Source organism: Trachinotus anak, unplaced genomic scaffold, assembly GCF_046630095.1.
Source record: "Trachinotus anak isolate AG129_WGS33_773 ecotype Australia unplaced genomic scaffold, CSIRO_AGI_Tana_v1 ptg000049l, whole genome shotgun sequence".
Taxonomy (NCBI): Eukaryota; Metazoa; Chordata; class Actinopteri; order Carangiformes; family Carangidae; genus Trachinotus; species Trachinotus anak.
This window is the reverse complement of record NW_027273900.1, coordinates 436064-457641: the sequence shown is the minus strand read 5'-3', so window position 1 is coordinate 457641 and position 21578 is coordinate 436064. Positions and strand designations below refer to the sequence as shown.

The window sequence follows — 21578 nt, the reverse complement described above, 5'->3', positions numbered from 1 at the left end:
TTCCCTTTGTGCTCCATGTGCCAACGACAGTCGTTAGAGTGACTGTCTTGGTGGAGAGTTGGTTTCAACTTCGTTAGAGCCCTATTGTGTTATAACGACAGTCGTTGGAGTCACATGCCACTTGTGAACAGTTGTTTTTCTTAGAGGTTAAATTGTTGAATTTCCTGGGAAGGGATGAAAGGGCAGCATTGTAAATTGGAGATAGGTGGTGTCTGAGGCCTCCTCCCCTGTTGAGGGATGGTTTCTCTACTTTCACATAGATGGCTTCTTTCACTCCTCTTTCGAACCACCTGTCCTCCCTGTCCAGGATGTGAACCTTGCTGTCCTCAAAGGAGTGGGCTTTCTCCTTAAGATGTAAGTGGACAGCAGAGTCCAAGCCTGAGGAGTTAGCTCTCCTGTGTTGGGCCATGCGTTTATGCAGTGGTTGTTTTGTTTCTCCAATGTAGAGGTCTTTGCATTCCTCATTGCATTGGACTGCATACACCAGGTTGCTTTTTCGGGTGTGTGGTGTTCTGTCCTTGGGGTGTACCAGTCTCTAGTGTGTTGCTGGGTTTGAAATACACAGGGATACGGTGTTTGTTGAAGATCCTCCTGAGTTTTTCTGATACCCCAGACACATATGGGATGACTATGTTGTTTCTCTTGTTTGGTTTTTCTTTCTCAACCATTTTGCTACTTTTCTTTCTGGAAGCAGAAGCAGTTTTCACAAAGGTCCAGTTGGGGTAACCACACGTTGTGAGGGCGCCTCTCAGGTGCTTGTGTTCTACCCTTTGGGCCTGTGAGCTGGTGGGTACGTTATCAGCTCTGTGTTGCAGGGTTCTGATAACACCAAGCTTGTGTTCCAGAGGGTGGTGTGAGCCCACTCCTTTGAGGACAGCAAGGTTCACATCCTGGACAGGGAGGACAGGTGGTTCGAAAGAGGAGTGAAAGAAGCCATCTATGTGAAAGTAGAGAAACCATCCCTCAACAGGGGAGGAGGCCTCAGACACCACCTATCTCCAATTTACAATGCTGCCCTTTCATCCCTTCCCAGGAGATTCAACAATTTAACCTCTAAGAGAAACAACTGTTCACAAGTGGCATGTGACTCCAACGACTGTGGTTATAACACAATAGGGCTCTAACGAAGTGGAAACCAACTCTCCACCAAGACAGTCACTCTAACGACTGTCGTTGGCACATGGAGCACAAAGGGAACCAATGACATCATCAGCCTTGTGAAAGCCCCTCCCAGAGGTTAAATACCTGGGTCTCCACACCAGATAGTTGGACCAGTCCCAGCCTGGTCAGGTGCGAGAAAGAACTGATGAAGCCTCTTGGATGAGAGGTGAAACGTCGTCCTAGACAAATAACCAAGTCCAGTTGCTTTCGATTTAAAACTCCTTTGAGATTCACTATGGATGTTTTGTCCTTATCGTCTTGTCCTTCTTAGTCCCCCCCTCTCTCAAAATGAAAACAAATCAAGAATGACAATGGGCTTCTACACATATATTCAAAATAAAGATTTTTGCCCATACTTAGGCTTACTTGTCAAATACATTTAAAAACTTTGCAAATTAAAAAAGCAAATTAAATTGTTCCCAGTCACAGGCTTGAAAAACAAATAAGTTTCTCTGCAACTTCCTGCTTAGAGCAGTTTCAAGAAAATATTGTTATGAAGAGATGTTGGCTGCAAACTGCACAGCCCAGTGAACTGCTCCCTACTTTTCATGAAAAATAAACCCTAATGATTCTTTAATATGACCAAACAAAAACATAAAGCAGATCCTAGAGGCAATAATCTCAAGAAGCACCAGATGTGTCATCACAAAGAACAGAACATTTTTATTATCTAATATCCAACTTGAAACATCTGTAGACCCATTATTTCCACCTCTTCTGATATTTTAAATGACCTGAAATTTCTGTGGTTAGATCAGGGTTAAATTAATGGAAAACACAGGAAACAAACACTCTTGAAACTGTTGAGTATCAATAGTTATGATGGTGACTCAACATAAGGAATGATTCTGTGATAATGTTGGGACTGAGGCTGAAATGAGTTGTCGATTTATCTGCTTTTCTTAGTTTGGCGTCATTTTAGATGATTTTATCTTTGGGTTTCAGACAAAATAAACAATCAGCTGTTGCAGGCATTTTCCTGTGATGTTTTATAGACTAAACGATTCATTGATTCATCAAAAAAGATGGTCTACAGAGTTGTCAATAATTAAAATAATACGCAAAGTTTGGAGCAAAGGTTCAGCTGAAATTCACCTCAGCATGGAGTGGATTCCAGAAATGTTGATGGACACACAGTTACTTAAATGGCAGACCTACCTTGAACATTGCCAGCCCGGATCTCCTCTCTACTCTTCAGAACTGGCATGATGGAGTGATCTGGGATTCGACTCCTCCTCTCATAGCCTCGGATGAAGGGATGGTAGACAGATGAAGTCACGCACAGAAGACTGAAGTGGGGTCTTGTTGGTCAAGGGATGAAGGAGGGTGGAGGTGGGCAATGGTAGGGCGTTATCAGTGTGTGGATGCGGTGGGGCTGTGGGTTTTTAAAGTGTAATAATATGTATAGAATTTACAATAATTAGTATTAAATCATTCATTAGAATCCTGATGGTGTAAACATGAAGAGTTATGTTCAGGAGTGTAGTGCGATGCTTTGAAACAATGGTTCTAGATGTACAGTGCCAAAAAAAAAGACTAATCTGCAAAGACTCAGGTCCGAGGCTGTTGAAATATGGTTTTAACGCAGATTCTGGAAGACTTTGAGCATCAACTCAAAATATCAGCACAAACTTAACATAAGAAACTAAAAGATGGTGGATGGAGAGTGATGAGGGATGTTCTTTCATTCGCCTCTCTCCATCCCCTTCCTCCAATGCTGGTGATACAGCTCGCTGAGGTCTCCTCCCAGAAGTCTGCAAGCGTGTGAGCACGGTTGCTGTGGAGATGAGATGAGCAGTAGTATGTGTGTGTGTGCGTAATATTCGTCCTCCTCTTCTTCTTCTTTTCTTCTTCTTCCCTCCCTTCCTTCCGTCCTTCTTCTTTGGCTTTATTTCACTCCGTGCCTTCGTTTGCTTTAGCCAGTCATGATGGTCAGTTTGCCGGGCCGCTCTGTGCTCTCCTCTCTCTCAGTCTGGAGGGGGAAGGAGAGAAGGGCAGAGTCAGACGGCAGAATCCAGCTGTGGATGGATGAGTTGTTGGTGAAGGATGAATGCCACTGTGTACACAAGTCAATTGCCTCTGAGGTCAAGGATTAACTCAGCCAAGCCGCTGTGTCTACATGCCCTCTGTCACTGCAATCTGACTGTGTTGAATGTGTTGTTGAGCAGTAATGTTATGGCGTGTTTTTTGTTTTTATTGACAGGAGATGCTCAGAGTGCTTTTGTTTTATCTTTGGTTTAATCCTGTGTTTCTTAAAACACACGTGCATTAGGGTCAGAGGAGATGATATCACAGTATCCAATGAGATGATCAGTCATCAATTATACTTTACATCAAAGTGCATCCTCTTTAATATTGGGACGTTTTATCATTCAATGAGCTGAACTGATTAGAGGCTCGATTGTTTTTTGTTTTTTTTGATTGATTCCTGTCAGTTTATTTTATCCTAAAAGTTTCTCAATTGAGGTTTTCCAAAAAATTTACTTTATCACCATATCTTCCGATGTCACACTATAAACTTACAAGCTCCATGATTGGAGATCTTATCCATATCGCCTACTCCTACCTCCTAATTATTTCAGATCATATCTGTTTACTCCCTTACACTGGTATCTGCTTATGTTGCATGTGACTCCAGCATTTATTTTCTCTGTGGCATCTGAAGCATTTCACATGGTTTACTCACATTTTTTAATGTGTGCATTTTAATCAACATTTCTGCCTTAATTGAGAGTCATTTAATGTAGACATTAAGGTGGTTTATTAGAGTGTATGGGTCATACTGACTCACAAGATAAAAAAAAATAAAAAAACACTCCAGGGTAAAAGAAATTGAGTTTGATGCTAATAAAGAATCAAAAGATGTCAGGATTTAACAGAGGTACGGAGCTGAACTGAACTTTTGTCCAGCAGTGTAATCCCTCCAGTACAAGAGATCAACACAAAATCAATCAGCAAATATTTTGAGAATTAAATTTATTGGTACAGCAAAAAAAGCCTAAAATTCTCTTGATCCATCAAAGGTGAATGTTTGCTGGTTTTTCTTGGCCTCAGGTGGTGAACTGAATATCTTTTTGGTTTTGGACCACTGGTCTGAAAAAGATATTTAGTTACATCATTGGATCAATAGTTTTAGATTCCAGAGAATCTACAGAGACATATGTGCGATTAAACCAGTGTTTGTCCAACTTTTCTTCCTTTTAACATGTACAGTGTTCACAGGGAAATGTCTGTATCTGATAATGTGTGCATGTTTATCTGTGTATTTTTAGGAAGTGGGGTATGTAGGTATACGCCTTAGGAAAACTGTCAGAGGATATCCACATGTGTAGAATTTTAATCCTGTCTGGCAGTGTGATGAATTATTCATTCAAAAAATTTTATTTACAAAAATCCATCTTTTTCTCTTTTTCTCCTTCAAAGTCTAATTATCTCTGACTCTTGTAGTAATATTAAAATGCCACTGTTACCTTGAATAATGCAGAATAATACAACATATTTTTCCATAAACCTTCAGAAAACAAGTTCAGCTGCCTCGCTAAGTTATGAACCAGCAGCTTTTCAACATGTTGAATTATGTTATTTGGTTTGAGTTATTCCAGAAAGTCATCTTTTACAGAAACATATGGTTTTAACATTATTATTATTATTATTATTATTATTATTATTAAATATTAACAATTCTTCATCAAAATGTAGAAATGCATCTCCAAATCAGCATTTTTCTGTCTATGGTTTCTCTGAAAAAGATCTTTGGTTCTTTTTTAACTTCTCATCGTCTGCTTTGTGGTTGAAATCACTTTAGTTGTGAGATCAACAAACTGTTTTGTGTTTTGATGTGCACAGGATTTACAGATCTCAACAATCCTAACACAGTCCTACTGACTGCTCTTTTGAACATAAATCCTTCATTAGACTGACACCTGAGAGGTGAGCATGCCCTTTAAAGCCTTGATATTTTCACTACCGTGTGCTAAATCATTTAGGCTGTTTGTGCTTTGGTTAAAATCAAGTTGAAACTTTCAGGGCAGGGGCCCACTCTTCCCCTCTGTTAACAGGGAATATTTCAAAGGAAGCTGACATAAGACCCTTGCTATGTTTTAAGTTTGCATATGTCTAGAAATCTGATGATATATTCGAATATGAAGTGGATGAAGTCTTATGACGCTTTGAAGTATTTTATGTTGTCAGAAAGGTTTTTGTACAGACAAAAGATACTATACAAACTGGATTCATACTTCAGTTTGCAAAATGTGGAATCATTTGCTTTAATCATCTTTTGCATAACTATGTCACTGTTAATTAGCTATTTAGTTGATTAGCACATTTATTAAACATTTTAATACAGAATGAGACCTCATAGTTGAGCCTCTGGTTGTGGAAAAGCTAACACAGCACTGGATCACTAGCAATATATGATGCACTGTGAGACACAGACAGCCCAGTATGTCTCCTATAGTGCACAGTGTGCTGCTCATTAAGGTCATGCTGACGAGCCTGACACAGTAAAGCTGGTCTCTGAGTCATATTAGATCTGTGAGTCTTTTCCAGAGATCTAGTCATTTCCAGAGATCTGTTGAAGATCAATCAAGTGGGAAACAAAAAGAAATGAGGAGGAGGAGGAAGAGGAGGAGGAGGGCATCAGCATGGCACTGGTTAACAAACCTTAACAATATAAAATGCACAATAAGGAGAAGAACAGGACTAAAACAAATGCATGTAAATGCATCCACCTGCACAGAGCACTGGACTAATTGACTGAGTCAACTGATGACAGATTGAACTAAATTAGTGGAGCCCTTTGGATTGTTTTCTGCCATAATTTAGAAATAGTGCTTGCTCAGAGTTGCACATGAGAGAAGTGATAATCATGAAATTCATAGAGATAGAAGAGTAATTATAAAGAAAATAGATGAAGATCAAAGACATGGACTGATAAACAGCCAATTAGTCACAGCAGGATGAAGACAGGTTTGAAAGTGTGAGCAAATGTGGTGGAAAATATAAAAACACCATTTACAGAGAACCTGCTGATGAAAGTTCATGCAGAATCCACTGCCATCAGCATCATGCACACATTCAAATGCACATGCACAACACTCTTTCTAGATTTGCTCTACTCCTGCACACACACATTCAGTGCACACACCTACATGCATGTGCATACACTCAGTTGTGAAGAAAAAGTGAGTGCTATATTAATTCACTACTCACCTAATTAACTCTTTTCTGTAACACATAATTTATAGACTGTAGTGGAGATGTTTTACAGAGTAGCAGAGTTGAGACACAAAAGCAAAGACAGAGCAGAACAAGCAGTCCTTCATATTCCTTCATGACGACATCCCACTCAATCAAGAGAGAGGGATTCATTAAGCCCCTTCATTGGTCCATAAGAAAGGGGCAAAAAGAGACTAAAGTGGCTGGTGTGGGCCTATGCTACTAATTTTTCCACCTTATGGTGAGTGCACAGGCAGTTTGATGTCCATGGGTATAAAGGCTAAAAACTTACTGAGAAAAGACTAGCGGTAGTGATGCTCCCAAAAAGGTGTGGCAGTGTGAAGTAGAGACGAAGCATCAAACACAACGTAAAGAAAGAGGAGAAGGTGACAGAGGAGGAGAGAGAGGGGTACTGATGAGATGGGATATTCAGTTCTATCTATTTTTATCTGTCTATCAGTCTGTCTCTATCTACAACCTGCACACGCTGTCTCTTACACCTCAGATCCACGGCGAGGCTTTACCCACCTAATCCACCGTTCAGCATCCAACTAATGACAACTCTCAGTCTCTCTTGCCTGGTAGAGGATGAGGATGAGGATGAAGACAAGTGAGGGAGGAAGAGCAAAAAAAAATGTTCTGGATGAAAACCAAAGTGAGGGAAGGGAAACTGAAAACATGAAGAAGAATTTAATTCTGAAAATATTCTTAGGTTTTAGAATTGTGAGCCTGTGTGTGTGTGTGTGTGTGTGTGTGTGTGTGTGTTGGGAGGGTGGAATATAAAAAGGGGCAGTAACAGAACTAATGGCTGCTGATGGATTGACAGGATGAAAATAAGCACAAATCGAGTATGAAACGGGAGTAAATATCAGCAATTTTGCCAAATCACAATCAGGACTACACTTGATTTTTTTTCCCCTTTGCAACAGGTTGTAAAACAAATTGATGTCTTTATTAAAACAGAAAAGGGGACATGACATGTAGATGGATCAAAAGATGTCTCCAAGACAACAATTAAAAATGGGTTCACTTAGCCATGACGAGGACAGATGAGGCGAGGATGTGAAAATGATGTGAGACCAGTATCGACTCACTGAAACTGTCCTTTTAGGCATAGTTTAGTGTGCGAGTGCATGTGTGTGTTAATGTGTGTTTTATGTATACGTAAAGCACACACAAATACACACAGACAGACAGATAGACAGACACTAAACAATAGTTAACCTACCTAGAGTAACATTTAAGAATCCCGCAAGAGTGTGATGCAAAGAAAATGGGTGTGGAGGGACCAAAAGAGAAGGAAAAGGGGAAAAAAGAGTCATTCATGAGGAGTTTTTAGTTGTCTTTGAAGAAAATTCATCCAAGTTCATATAACATTAGAGTTTAGAGACAGAGAGAGGCGTAGGATGGGGGAACTGATGGCGGCAGTTAGAGATGAAATGGTAAGGAGGGACTGACAGGTATGATGTGGGTTGGTGAAAGAGAGGAAAGAATGGAGAGGAGGAAAGAAAAGACAAAAATGAAAACAAAATTCCTCCTTCCTTTCTCTTTTCTCTCACTCATAAATACAGGAAATTATACACCAGGTAGATGGAGAAGTAGATGAGGAGGCAAATGATGGAGAGAGAGACTATATGAAAAGATGAAGCACCTCCCAGTACCGCGATGAGGAATAAGAAAAATATAAAACGAAAGAAAAAATTGAATACTCCAAAGCCTTCCGTTTTTGCTCTGTTTAGTAAGGCGAGGGGGGGGGGGCTCAGCTATATCCCCCCTCTCTCTGCAACTGGTCAGTCTTCTGTTATCTTCTGTCCTCCTCAAAGCAAGATGCTACCTTCCCTCCAGATGAGCTGTAACCCTTTGCCAACACAGCTGTTAGACATGGGACTCAGGCTGGCTGCACGGTGGGAGCTGCTGCCCAGATACACAGTGTGGAGCCGAGAACACACCTCTGGCTGGCGTAGAGCGCAGAGCACAACTCAAACTGCACTGACTCGCTCTCCTCCCCTCGCTCTAGAGAGAGGGGGGAGGGGGGCAGGGAGACAGACAGACAGACAGACAGACAGAGAGAGGAAGAGAGAGAGAGAGAGAGAGAGAGAGAGATGTGTGGCGGTGGGTCCCTCTGTAGGATTGTGAATTACAGAGATGCTACAGTAAAAGAGGGCTGCTGCAACAATTGTCAAGAAAGTAGTTCTCTATAAAGAAAGCAATGGCTCCCTCTGCTGCCCTGTGCTCAGATAGGAAAATAAATAACACGAAAAATAATCCAATGAAACTCATGCATTAAAGATATTAATGAAGTAAAAGGTTATTAGTATTGTTAAGCTATCAGAGGGAAAAGTACCTAATGCAGAAAAACTTCCTCGATGACTGTTAAATATTATTAGAATAATCTCACTGATGCTTTAATTACTTAAACTATTTCATTTTTAATAGTCAGCAACAAATTATTATTTTCAATAAAGATTAATCAGCTGATCATTTATCTTGATTAATCAATTCAATTAATTGTTTAGTCAGTCAAATGTCAGAAAATAGTAAAATAATAATAATAATAATAATAATAAAGCTCATCACAATGTCCCAAAGTGAAAACTTCCGGTTGTTTGTTTTGTCCAATTCCCAAAATAATTATTATGTTTAAAACAAAGAAAAGCAGCAAATCCTCACATTTGAGAAGCTGGAACCACAAACACTCTCTTGGAAAATTACTTGATTAATTGGTTTTCAATGAGTTCTAGGTTAATTTTTGGTTGATCAACTAATCAACTAATCAATCATTTCAGCTCTATTTAAATATAATATTGGCTGGTTTAATCTAGAACAATGCATCTTAGCTCTTCCTAAACTCTGTATGCAAAATCATAATTGCTGTGAAATGTAAAGTACAAAAGTTTAATATTACTATACTGTATTGTTAGTATACTGTGTACTGACAATCTGTCTGTTAAAGTTCATGTCAGCCAAATTAAACTGCTACATCCCTGATCGCTTATCATTCCCACAATAACAGGTTTTAGACACCTTTTTATTTTGAAAATTACTACACAAGGTTTAAACTTTAGAATATACTGAATACTGAAATTTTCCTCCAAAATGTTATTTGTCAAACTGGAATCCAAAGAAGGTCTGTCCCCACTGGTCCTACATTTCAGTCACAGTCATTTAGATTTTATACCTGGATTCTCACTGCTTCTACCTGGGTTTCCACTTCCATCAAAATCTGAAACCTGCCTAATTCTTTGAATCAAACCATAAAAAACATTTACACTAAATTCATATCAAAAGTAACACAGTACATTTGCTCAATATTATACTCAGCCTAAATCTGTTCTGAGGTCATTTGTGTCAGTATTTATTTGACGGGTATAGTAATTAGTTTACAGATTAAGACTAAAAAACATGTGGATTAATTTATTTGTAACTGAGAAACGTTTTCATTGTGAACTTTGTGCTCTCCACAGATCCACATCAGTTCACTGCTGAAAGCTTGAAGAAACGATACCACCAGGTTTTCTAAGTCACTTCGCCATCTTTAACCTTTCGAGGTGGCAACGCAACAACTTTTAAATTCTAGACTTTCAATTCCTTCATTGAATACACCTGTAATTGATGTCACAGAATTTGTGCCTTTTAAACAAAAACCGGACGTGGTAGTTTGTCGTCAGCTCGTTAAAGTGGCCTGTTGTGGCTTCAGCTCAGTCCACACAGGTGAGACAAACTCACCGTGTTGTCGAAGTCTCATCAGGCCGCAGCTCTCCCTGAGGTCCACGTCTCCACGAACACATCACGAAAGGATGAAACCAGTGTGGTTTGGTTTACCACTGAAGCGCCAGTGACAGGCCGCTGCGGCCCAACACTGGGAGGTGTGGCCCCGGAGCTTCCTCAGGCTCCTTTGTGCGGAGTAGCACACCGGTGAGACCACACTAGAGTTTAGTTATAGTCAACAGGTACATAAAAAACATCTATATAAACTGGTAATTAAATTTTACAAAGAATAAAAACTTCATAATTTTTCCCAAAATTATAAATACTTCAATGTCTTTTTCTGTCTTCAATTAATATTCATTATTACCGATTATTTCATTATTCCATTTATGTCTGTCTAATTTGGAAAAGAGGAGTACATGTCCACATCTTGGATGCCAAATCTTTAAACTGAACGGAAACGGATCACCTCACTGAATCAATAATAGTTTTATCTGCAGCTCCCCCCCAGCTGACTGAAAGCATTGTTGTCAGCGGGTTTCTATCCATGTTTCTTTTCTAATGTTTTCCGATTTATGCAAAATCTGATTGGAAACATTGAAAAAAAAGGGAAAAAAACCTTGAAAGATATTTTTTTTTAAAAAGGAAGGCTTCTGAAGAGCAGTTTTGAAGCTCAGAGTGGGCTGCTCTGCTATCATCATCTTGGCAGTGCTTGAACCACCTAAATACCTCCTCATCCAAAAATGGGCTGGGGCATGCCAGTTTAATAACTGTGGCAAGCATATGTTCCTTAGCATCATTAGCACAGCTGGTCATCTTGCTCAAAGGCTAAACCAAGACTAATTTGTTTGCTGTCTAATTAGCTGTATTAAGAGCTAAGCTAACAATCCAGCTATGGTTATTGCAGACACCAATACCTGCCAGTTAGTGCTAACACTTTTTAAATACTAGAATTTCATTTACCTGAACAGGAGTACACAATGCAGCCCCTCATTTCTGTATTTTTCTGTCCCATCATTTTTAGGCACTACACCTTACCCCCATGTGGCTTTGAAGGCTTGATCTCACAGCAAATCTCTTCTACCTACTCTGGACTTTCTTGACAATGAAAACAACCTCTGCCAGAAAGTTGGGTTAGGCTTTTGCTAAGCCCACCAACAGAGCCCCCTCAATCACATTGATTACAATACAATTTACATACGGTACAATCAATTTCAGCCTCAGTTAACCCCAGTCTAACTTCACAAGTCATCTGGAGGTTTGTCTGAACCACACAACTGCAAAAATTGCAGTCCCTCTGGCCTCTTAACACTCAACTTTTGCATCAGGAGTCCCCTGATCTAACCAAGCCCAAAAGCCTGCTGGAAGTAGTCCATCAGCAGGTCCTTTGGTTGCAAACATAATAACTTTCTGGCCACTACTTACCTGTCCAACTGAGGTTTTGAATGTGGCCCACTCAGATTTCATGTCCCCAACTTCCCCTGCAATGCACAGAGTATTCCTCCACAGGAGAAGTTTTAAGACTTTACAGGTACAACAGCTCTGCCCCTGTCTTCACCTGAGTAGCCATGACATATGGCTGTAAATCTGATAAGATAATATCGCCTTTATGACACAACTCAAGTTGATACAATGATCTTTGGCATACTGTTATCATGTCCCCTACCTTGACGTTCCTAATGTTCAAATATAGTGTTTATTAAGGAATATCTATGACTAGTAGTCATTGGTCAACTGGTCTCTCAACGCAATTGACAGGATCTTCTCGACGAGAAGCCCGGGTTCGGGGGAACCTGTCTGCCCTGGCGGAACGTACGCCGCTGGTTACATGAGGGACTCCTGGGAGCAGTGGAGGGTCGTGTGCCTGGCGAGTCTTTCCGTTGAGGACATCGAAGATCTCTATATATTCGGAACTGTGATATCAGGCTTTCTGCTGATTGGATTAGGCATTGCCCTGGTGTATCTGAAAATTCGGAAGACGGTGACAGCAGTCCAAATCCCCACGCTGCCCGACATAATTGATGGAGTGAGTAAAGCTGTAAGCACTCAGACTGTGATTGTGAACCGCAACTTGGGAACCACCTTGGAAGGAGCTGTCAACACCCTGTCTGTGGCAATAGACAGAGCTGTTAACGCTCAGACTGTGGTCATAAATCGCAATATGGGCAACATCTTGGAGAAGCTTTCAGCTTTGCAAAGGAGAATGGATGAAGATGACCAGAATGGACAAACAGAGTAAGCCGTGTCTATTGAAATACGACTGCTCGCCCTAACCCAAACAATCATAATCTAATCTGCGTTCTGGCCCCCGCAGCACCAGCCTTGGCCAAGGCCGGTGCTGGAACAACTCCCCCACGAGATCGCTGCAGTGAGACGCTTCTACTCCTACCCCTCCCTCCCTTCCTCCACGGACACCTGTTGATTGTTGACTCCGTCCGGGACCCGATCAAGGATGTCTCCATGGCAACTTGCTGTGTTATCGCGATGGCACCCTGCGAACTGAGGTACTGATTGTGAACTAGACGAAGCGACTCTCCAGGCCTATGCACACACACACATTCACGGCACTCCTCACATGTACATATGCAACTCACCCCAACCCCCCAACCCCATCCCACGCCTTCGCCGCTTCTTCCCATCCAGTGCAGCGGGCGGGGTCCGATGGGAGCGCCTCAATGGCAGCGGCTAAAGCTGGCTGCCTGTCTGTACTGGAACCACCTCCTCCCCCCCTCCCCCCTCCCCTGGAGCAAGTTGTTTGCGTCGATATGTTGTAAAATGTGCTTATATATGCTTATGTTGCCGAGGTTTTTTTTTATCAAATCCACACTGTACCCCCCCCCCGGAGTATAGTTTGGGTTTATTTCTTTTTTTTTCTCCCCCCCCCCCCCCCCCCCCCCTTTTTTGCTACAGTCATCCTGTTATGTGTTGACGGGGTGATTGTTGTAATTTCGCTGCAATTGTACTTGTACTGTTACAGTGACAATAAAGCCAATCCAATCCAATCCAAGTACAGATGTCCAGTTACAAAATATCATCACATATTAGGTTGGCCGTTCCTCCATGTCACCATCCAAAGCACCACGGCGTCTCCAAGCAGCGCGCTCTACAGGAAGAAAAAGGACACATTAGCCTATCTCCCTTGCTTTCGAACAGGCTCTGCTCCAATGCAGTCAACTTGATCTAATTTACACCAACACTACTATTTGTCTGGTCTTGCCTCTATTCCTCTGAGAGCATGTTACCCTGCCAGAGTCTATCCCTATGTCTTCGTTTGCCAACCATAAATATGTATCTGACCCAATGCTTGTATCTTTCTCTCAGTCCAAGGCAGTTTCTGCTTGTCTGTGTGTCCATTCCTGGCATTGTCTATTCTGTCCCTCGAACTGTATCATCCCTTCAGAATCCAAGCCTGTCTTTCTGTCATAGCCTGCACCTGTCTCTCTGTTAGGTCCTTTACCTGTTCCAGTCACGTCTGGATTACTTTTTGTTAGAACTACTTCAGTTTAGTTTGCTCTGTGCCTTAGCCTCTCAGTTGTTTGTGGCAGAATATCTTTCTAAGTTTTGTGTGCAAGTTCCATCCAGTTTCCTGTACTTTAGGCCAGTGGTCTTGGATCCAAATGAGTCTCAGTCTCAGTCTAAGTCCTTAGCTCCCCTAAATCTTGTCTTCCCCAAGAGTATCTGAACCAGGAATTCTGGCATCCAGTTTCTTCCTTGCTTTTGGTGGTACTGTATGGTTGGCTTCATTGATGTTTCCATGGACCATCTGGCCACCTCCTGAGTAGTTCCATCTGGTTCTTTTGTCCCCTGGCAATCCTCCTGAATGGTTTAGGAGGATGTGCCCGGATATTTAACACATTGAAATATTGGGACACAGTAATGTTGCTGTAGCACCACCATCAGACCAAACTCAGTTTTCAAATGAAGATGAAAAAGCCTGTTGATTCTCCACTAGCACCACCATCAGGACTATGGACCCTATGTCCTGATCTGTTGTGTCAGGTGATATGGTTTATTGTGCACATTCCTGATACATGAGGATGAATACCATTTTTATTTTGAGCCTGACTTTTTCTTAAACTCTTAAAATAGTATCCATGTATTACATTTTAGTGACTATGAAAAAAAGGGCTATTCGGGTGAAAATTTGTTTTAGTGGACATCTGCACTTAATCAAGTGCTCTAGGTTTTGCTTAATTTCATAATCATCAGTGTACTTTTTCCACTCTCTGCTTGTGCTGTTAAAGCAACAAATGACAAGTAGACCACTTTGCTAGACACCGAGGCCCTCCTGCGGCCTGGATGGAACAAACGGAAGATGAGGGCTATGTTTAATGTCATCACTAATGTTACCTAAGTGCCAGTGTCTCTATGGGCACTGTTGTAGTTAAGGTGGTAGACTGGTGGTGTCTCTAATTGCAGTGAAGAGCTATGAACCAAACAACAGCAGATGAAATTAGTGACAAACTTAATAAGTCAAGACTTTAATAAAACCTTTTATTGTGTTTGTCAAAGTCTGGTTGCCAGACAAAACTTATAAAAGTTATCATTCAGTTTCTACCACACATTTATACATTTCTGTGCAATCTGAGTTTACATGGATAATCCTGTCACCTCCTCTCAAGTAAAGCAAAAGACATCCGGGCCAGAGTAACGGAGTCAACAACATAAATATCTGACTTGGTAGAGAGTAAAAGTAATTCAATTATGTACAACAGCTTAAGTCACAAAAATACAATACATACATTAACCAGACAAAACCAACCGTTTGCTGCTTCAATTTTCCAAGTCAGTCAGACGTCCAGTCGTCATGTAGATATTTACAGATACTGTATGTCTTCAACGCACAATATTTGAGTTCCCAACACAAAAAAGAAGTAAAGGAAGTTGTGAACTTTCAAATGCAAAAACCTGTTTCCATTCCTTAACTGTTCAACTTGAGCTGGAACTGATGACGTTTGTGCACTGAGGTTCACAGAAGGAGCCAAAGCGACCATAGATGTCTTTGGCTCGAACAGCAAAATGATAAGTAGAGCCAGACTGGAACTGGGTCAGTGTACAGGCCATAGGCAGAGGAAGGGCCTTCACCTCCCCAATCTTCTTCCAGTGCTGCTGTGCTGCATTGCTGTTTGAGTTGTCTTGATGGAAGGCATAGAGGTGATAGCTGTCTACAGCTGCACAGGTCCGATCAGTTTCCGCAACACACCAGGACAGGACTATACCAGTCTGACTCGGCACCAGCTTCAGCTGAGGTTGCTGAGGAGGTGAGGTTCGCTCGGCCTCGGGGGGTAAACGTGGAGGTGCAGGTGCTGCGGGGAGAGGGGGCAGTGCCATGCTGGAGCCCCGGGCTGGCGCAGTAGTGGTTACAGTGCGAGATTTCATTGGAGAGTCCTGTGGAAGAAAAAACTACTGTCAGAAGTTGGTCATAGAAAAAGGGGCAAAATATGATTATGACTACTTCTTGAATTGTTTTAAAACATCCCCTTATCATTTATAGAGAAAGTGGATCTAGAAATGTTGTGGATAAAGTTTTTCAAAAACTGAGATAAATACATGCTCAACTTCCAAACAGCCAACAAATGGAGCTTTTACAGTCAAAAATCTGTCTGGTGGACTAAGACAACTGGAGTCTTGGCAGCCTGTCAGCATAAGATCTACATATTTCAAATTTAACATAATATACCAATAAGAAATTACAAGGGCTTTACAGGTAAGGAATAGAAATAGAATATAAATTTTAAAGTAAGTATTTTTAATTCATCACCAGTGGGGGGCGGTGGTGGACTGTCAACTGAGGATTGCTGGATGCGTTCTGGATGCTTTGCGGAGACGACCTTGCTCCTGCACCTGAGGACAGAGCAGACATGAACATAAGCTGTTCACAAACTTTGACTATGTTTTTTTTTTTACTTAGACTTAGATACAACAGCCAAGGTGACATGTAAAACGGTGTTTTATGTGTTTGTCAGAACATGACAAACACATAAAACACATTATACATGTCAGTATAATGTGAGGGTCTTACTGTTGGGAATGCTGACAACTGGGTGAGGACGCTGGCTCGGTGAGGGAGCTGCAATGGTGGCATTTTTCACTCCTGTCACTGCAGAGCATGCAGCACAACATAATTAGATTAAAGCCTGCTTTTCAATACAGTTTTTGACAAAATTTTTCATTAATTAAAAATCTTTTATATTGTATGGGGAAAAACAGGTACACTTTGGCCTTACCTTGCACATCATCATCGTCTTCTGTGAGATCGATGACGGAGCCTTTGGGTCGTGCCGTAGCTGATTTGGATGCAGTGGCTCCTGTGGCTTGGTTGTCTGAGGAAAGACAAAATAAAAGCTGATTAAGACAAATTAAAAAAACAAACAAAAAACGCAGACACCAAACAACAAAATAAGCAGATGGCACAGAAAGGCACGTTGATATATACATTTTAAATGAAAACCAAATGTCATGTCTATATATCTCCTGAGATTTGTGGGTCTGACCCATTGATTTAAACAGCAGAGGTGACACTTTAAATACCACCCAACCAAAGCACACCCCCACCTGTCTTTGATGTCAGAGACGTCCCCTGTGGTGGTCCTGGAGCAGTGGAACCTGTTGCTGCTGGCCCAGACGTTGCAGGTGAAGAGGCTGATGACATAGCTCCGGCTACAGAGACAGACTGAGCCGGCGTCCTGGCTGTGGTAACGGACACCCCAGCATTGGGCGTAGTTATGCCGCCAGCACCCCCCTGGTACACGGCTCGGGCAAGAGAGATCTGGCCAGAGGACATCTGGCCAGTGGAGGCCTGGAGCGCTGGGACAGTGGCAGCGGCTGGGGCAGACACTGGGGCTGTGGTAGTGGTAGGGGCAGGCTTGAGTATGAAAGTGGCGGTAGAAGCAGTGGTTTTGGCCTTGTTGAGCGAGTTGGCTGCAGACAGAGAGGAGACAGGGATGTTGACCAGCGTTCCTGCCTGGCCATTAGTCACTGATAAAGGCAGCTGGATGAGGAGCGGCTGGCCCGTAGCCACCATGCCACTCCCAGGGGCCGTCTTCAGCAGTAGAGTGCCTGTGGGACTCTGAGTGGTAATGCCAGTGGCCAAGGTGGAGGCAGCATTAGAGGTGGAGGTGATCAGCTGGAGGATGGGGGCCTGTGTAACCATGGCTGTGGAGGCGGATGTTGCAGCTGGAACTGAGACAGGGGCTGGAGGAGCTGGATTTGCTGAGGAAAACAGGAAAGTGTCATTGAGGTTTTCAAATGAACATGATTCTGTATTCTTTACTCATCTGCTCCCTACTGAACTCACAGTGCAGTGAAGGGCTGGAAAACCAGAGGCAGATTTGTCATTATTGGAATCAGCCATTGTTTATGGCTTAAAAGGGTAGTAGCGGTTAAAACCTATCCCAGCATGCAATGAGCAAAAGATAGGTAAAGACTCACACACACATGCAGACAAGTTCATTTAAAAAACTCTTAACAATTTGCTATGATAGCTGGGATCTGTAGTTTCTAATAGAAATAACTCAAACTGGACTAAACAGTGATGGAGACTGTTCAGCTACAGATTTGAGAGTATTTAAGCTGGCAGGGCAGCGAGTGCTGACTCAAAATTAACTACGGTGCCTATGTTAACAGTAATGAAGGAACATGTTGCTCTGAGTTTGGCTACACAGGCAACAGGTTGGATCAAATTATAGTTGATAACGTTTCTTTGTTCTGTGGAAGGATACAAATCACATGAACACATAGACAACATGCAAACTCCAGATGGGAATAAAAAGGACCAAAAATCAAGACCCACAACCTTGTTGTTGGTGACCAACACAACATCCACACAAAAGGAAATCCAGTGACTCACCAGCTGTGTTGGAGGAAGAAACTGTTGTTGGAGTCTGCTTTACCTCCATGGAAGTCCGGACTGGCCTGTTCAAAAAGATTGCTTATGCTTAGAGTTGTTCACGCTTTTTTTGTTTATGTCCATGACAGGAAGACGACTGTGATAAGATGGTGACACTTCAATCTGTTCCTTTCATGCAGTCTTCTTCAAACAACATGTGGCAATACTCCATCTCATAATTAAAGTACATGTCTGAGTTTTCTTTAAAGCATTTATTGGTATGTAATCAAGTTTTTAAGTGCGGTGCCAGTCACCAGGGACTCACTTCCCTTTCAATGTTAGATGCAGTAAGAGTGATTTAGACATTATGTTCTGATAATTTCAATGACATGTAATGTGACAATTGTCCCAGTATGCTTCTGTTGTTGTAACATAAAATGCTCAGAATGACAGCAATTCCCTTTTTTTTTTTTAATTTAAACTTTATTTAACCAGGAAAAGTCTCATTGAGATAAAAAAAAAAACCTCTTTTACAAGAGCATCCTAGCAGAGACAGGCAGCAGCACAGTTAACAGGGTTGCAGACATACATGTGACAACTAACAGTGAAAATAAAGAATAAACTACAGAATCGTAAAATATCAAAAATATTCATCATATTCGTTGCAAGTAGTCAACATTGGGGATCAAACGGGGGCAATATGAATCAGTCACCAGTCAAAACATCGACAGCCAGATGTCCACGGCTCAAAGTCATTTAAAATTTAAAATTAAATGCATCCAGTGAGACCAGCTTCCTAACATTCAGGTTATTTTGCAACTCATTCCAAGCTGAGGCAGCAGCATCTTTAACGCCCTTTTTCCCAGTTCAGTGTGGGCTTTAGGGAGAGATAGTGGGAATAAGTCCTGGGAGTGACAAGTAATTTCCCATACTTTTTTAAAGGATACAGATTTGTAGGTGAGATGGAAGCAGAATAACCAAGACCAAGGACTTATAAATAAGAGCCAGTGGTTAAGTCTACAGGTGGACAAGGCAGACCATCTCACCTGGGCAAACAACGAGCAATGGTGAATGAGGGCGTTAAAATTTGTTATAAGCCGCAGTGCTCCATGGTAGACAGTACCCACTGTGTGTAAGCACTGCAAAGATCCATGCATCTACACAGCATTGCCATAGTCCAGCACTGACATAAAGGTGGCAGCAACAATACTTCTGGCTTTGAAGGAAGGGTAAGACTTGATTCTAAAATAAAAACCCAGTTTCAGCTTTAGTGTTTTCACCGATTGCTGAATGTGAGGTGTAAAAGAAAGAGAATCATCAATAACAACCTCAGATATTTGTGTTGAGATTAGGTCTGAAAAGGGTGATAGAAGCTCAGTGGCTTTGATTCTGTATTAGTGTAGTGAATTTTGTTTTGTCAGCATTCAGAACAACCTTTAACCACACAGTGTCCATTATACAGTGTTAAAAGCTAGCTGTAGCTGTCAAAGAGCCTGGCTTGACATAGACGCAGAGCAGTATATCACAGTATCATCTGCATAAAAGTGGATATTTAAATTGGAAACATTTTGCTCAAAACTGTTGATATATATAGAAGAGGAGTAGTCCCAGGACCAATCCCTGGGGCACGCCCTTCGATACGCTAAGGGAGCTGCAAGTGATACCTTCTGCCTGCACACACTGAGGTCTGCCTACATAGTTTTCAAACCAATAACCAATACTGCATGATCCACAGTGTCAATGAAGGGAGCTGCACAATGTTGCTTCTTGTCTAAGGAGTCAATTAAGTAATTCATTACTTTTAAGGCCGCTGCAGTTGTGGTGTTTTTTGTCCTAAAATGTGATTTATAGTCAAATAAGATATTGTTAGTAGATAAAAACTCTTTGTGTTGTTCTTTCATCATATTCTCGAAAAAATTCTGCTCTTCTCTTCACTCGCAGTATTTCATTGATAACATCACGAATTTCTCTCCAGCTGTCACAGGACAGTAGAGGGAACCGACGCTCAATGTACATCCTCATTGTCTTCCTTAAATTCGTGGGCAGTGCGTCCTTGCCCAATAATCCAACATAGTTGACCTTTGCAACCCAGTCACAGTAGACATCATATGGAACTAAGGAGCGGAATATGTATGATGCGTAGCGGTCAGCCCTGGGATTCCCTGAGCTTCTTTTGCAGTTGTGGTACAGCACTTTCTCCAACTGGGATGTGATGGTGCGGAGTTTAATGTCTGCTCTGCATCTTCCCTCACTGTATTCTGCCAGCTTTTTTGCCATGGCAATATGACGTGCCATATCTTTGTCCTCTTCCTCCTCCATTTTCTCTTCTTCCTTGTCCTTTCTGACAGACAGTGCAGGAGTCTTACCAACAGAGGGCACCACTTCTTCTCTGGGCACCTTAGGATGTTGCTCTACTGTCTGGCGACGGAGCACGCTGTTGGGAGGAGAGGTGCAGTTTTAACTACACTCTGCACTGGATGAGGAAACGCTCAGGCTTCACATTGTAGAACGTCACAAGACTCAGGACCTGGACCCATGCGGGGTTACTTTGCAGGTGCAAAACACAGACTGGCACATGTGTTTGTTTATTCCAAACCAGTCTAAGGAAATATTTGGAGTGAAGTTAAGAGTTTAAAAAAGCTGATCCTGAAAAAGCGAACAAAAGACATGGAATCTTGGTTTCCAAAAAAGGTACGGATTTAGAGGATGTAAGGATTCTTTATCTGTTAGTTTTAAAATCTGCCTCTAGTGATTACAGATAGCAACCTGGGACAATGTCAACTATTCACGCTGTCAACGGCTCAGTGTGTAGTACTGGCTTCAGTCCGGTATTGTCACGTTCATACAAAGGCCAAATTATATTCACACAATACCAAAGAGCACACACTGCTGTATTCAAAGACAACATGTTTAAACACAATGATGCTGTGAATTTTGAAAACTCAAAATATTTTGTCACATGATGAAATGGTCTTGCAAACATGTGAACCTGCAGAGAAGTGATAAAAAAATCACCTTCAATCAACCCTGAGGACCTTATTGTGAAATGTGTAAGTTACAATATATCAGTTGACAGGAATCTAGACAGAAACTGCTCTGTAGGCATCGGCAGACTTACCGTTGAGCTTGAGGGTTGTTTGCAGCAGTTGCAGTCTTGGCGGCAGTCGCAGCAGCAGCAAGTGCCTGTGGAAATCAGACAGGATGCTGTCAGGACATTTTCATAAAATACTGCTTAAATACAAGGTAGAAAGATTTTTAGGAACAAAAAACCTAAAGAATAAACATATATTACCTCCTGTTTCCTTTTGTTCTCTGATGCCTGATTAGCCTCACCAAACTTTTTGGCTAATCGGGCTATTTTGGTCTAAAAACAGTGGAGAGGGAGATTTGATCCTTGTTAGGTGTAAAGAGTGAATTTCAGCAGCTCATGTGATTACAGCGATGATCTACTTACTTGGAGTGTGTTAATGGCAGTTTGGTGTTTGGTGGCACAGTTGATCTTGTCTACTCTGTCCTTGAGTTCTTGGAAATGTTTGTCAAATATTGTCAGCTCCAAGACCCTCAACCGTTCATCCACTAGCTGTTGCACAATCTGAGAAAGAATATCAGGTAAAGGAGAAAAAAAAGCAAAATTATGTCATTACTTTTTCAATATTCTTTG

The 21578-nt window shown here is 41.6% G+C and overlaps 3 protein-coding genes across 8 annotated transcripts in view; 1 reads left to right on the top strand and 2 right to left on the bottom strand.

The window, feature by feature from the left end:
• grin2bb (glutamate receptor, ionotropic, N-methyl D-aspartate 2B, genome duplicate b) overlaps positions 1–12428 on the bottom strand; it is a 95313-nt gene extending 82885 nt beyond the window's left edge. Inside the window, exons 1-2 of the mRNA XM_071473265.1 lie at positions 10108–12428; positions 2320–3133 (exon numbers count right to left, since the gene is read on the bottom strand). Of these exons, the coding sequence (XP_071329366.1) occupies positions 2320–2328 (9 nt within the window). The 5' untranslated portion in view covers positions 2329–3133; positions 10108–12428. The remainder of the gene's footprint in view (positions 1–2319; positions 3134–10107) is intronic.
• mb (myoglobin) overlaps positions 10198–21578 on the top strand; it is an 83143-nt gene continuing 71762 nt past the window's right edge. The window contains exon 1 of the mRNA XM_071473282.1: positions 10198–10207. The gene's annotated coding sequence lies outside the window, so the exon portion shown is untranslated. The remainder of the gene's footprint in view (positions 10208–21578) is intronic.
• Positions 14570–21578, bottom strand: part of atf7ip (activating transcription factor 7 interacting protein) — a 40400-nt gene continuing 33391 nt past the window's right edge. For all 6 annotated transcript variants that reach the window (XM_071473269.1, XM_071473271.1, XM_071473270.1 and 3 more), the window contains 9 exons: positions 21372–21509; positions 21210–21281; positions 21036–21100; positions 17939–18003; positions 16645–17301; positions 16317–16412; positions 16112–16189; positions 15851–15933; positions 14570–15477 (listed from right to left, as the gene is read on the bottom strand). In XM_071473269.1, the coding sequence (XP_071329370.1) occupies positions 15019–15477; positions 15851–15933; positions 16112–16189; positions 16317–16412; positions 16645–17301; positions 17939–18003; positions 21036–21100; positions 21210–21281; positions 21372–21509 (1713 nt within the window). In that variant the 3' untranslated portion in view covers positions 14570–15018. The remainder of the gene's footprint in view (positions 15478–15850; positions 15934–16111; positions 16190–16316; positions 16413–16644; positions 17302–17938; positions 18004–21035; positions 21101–21209; positions 21282–21371; positions 21510–21578) is intronic.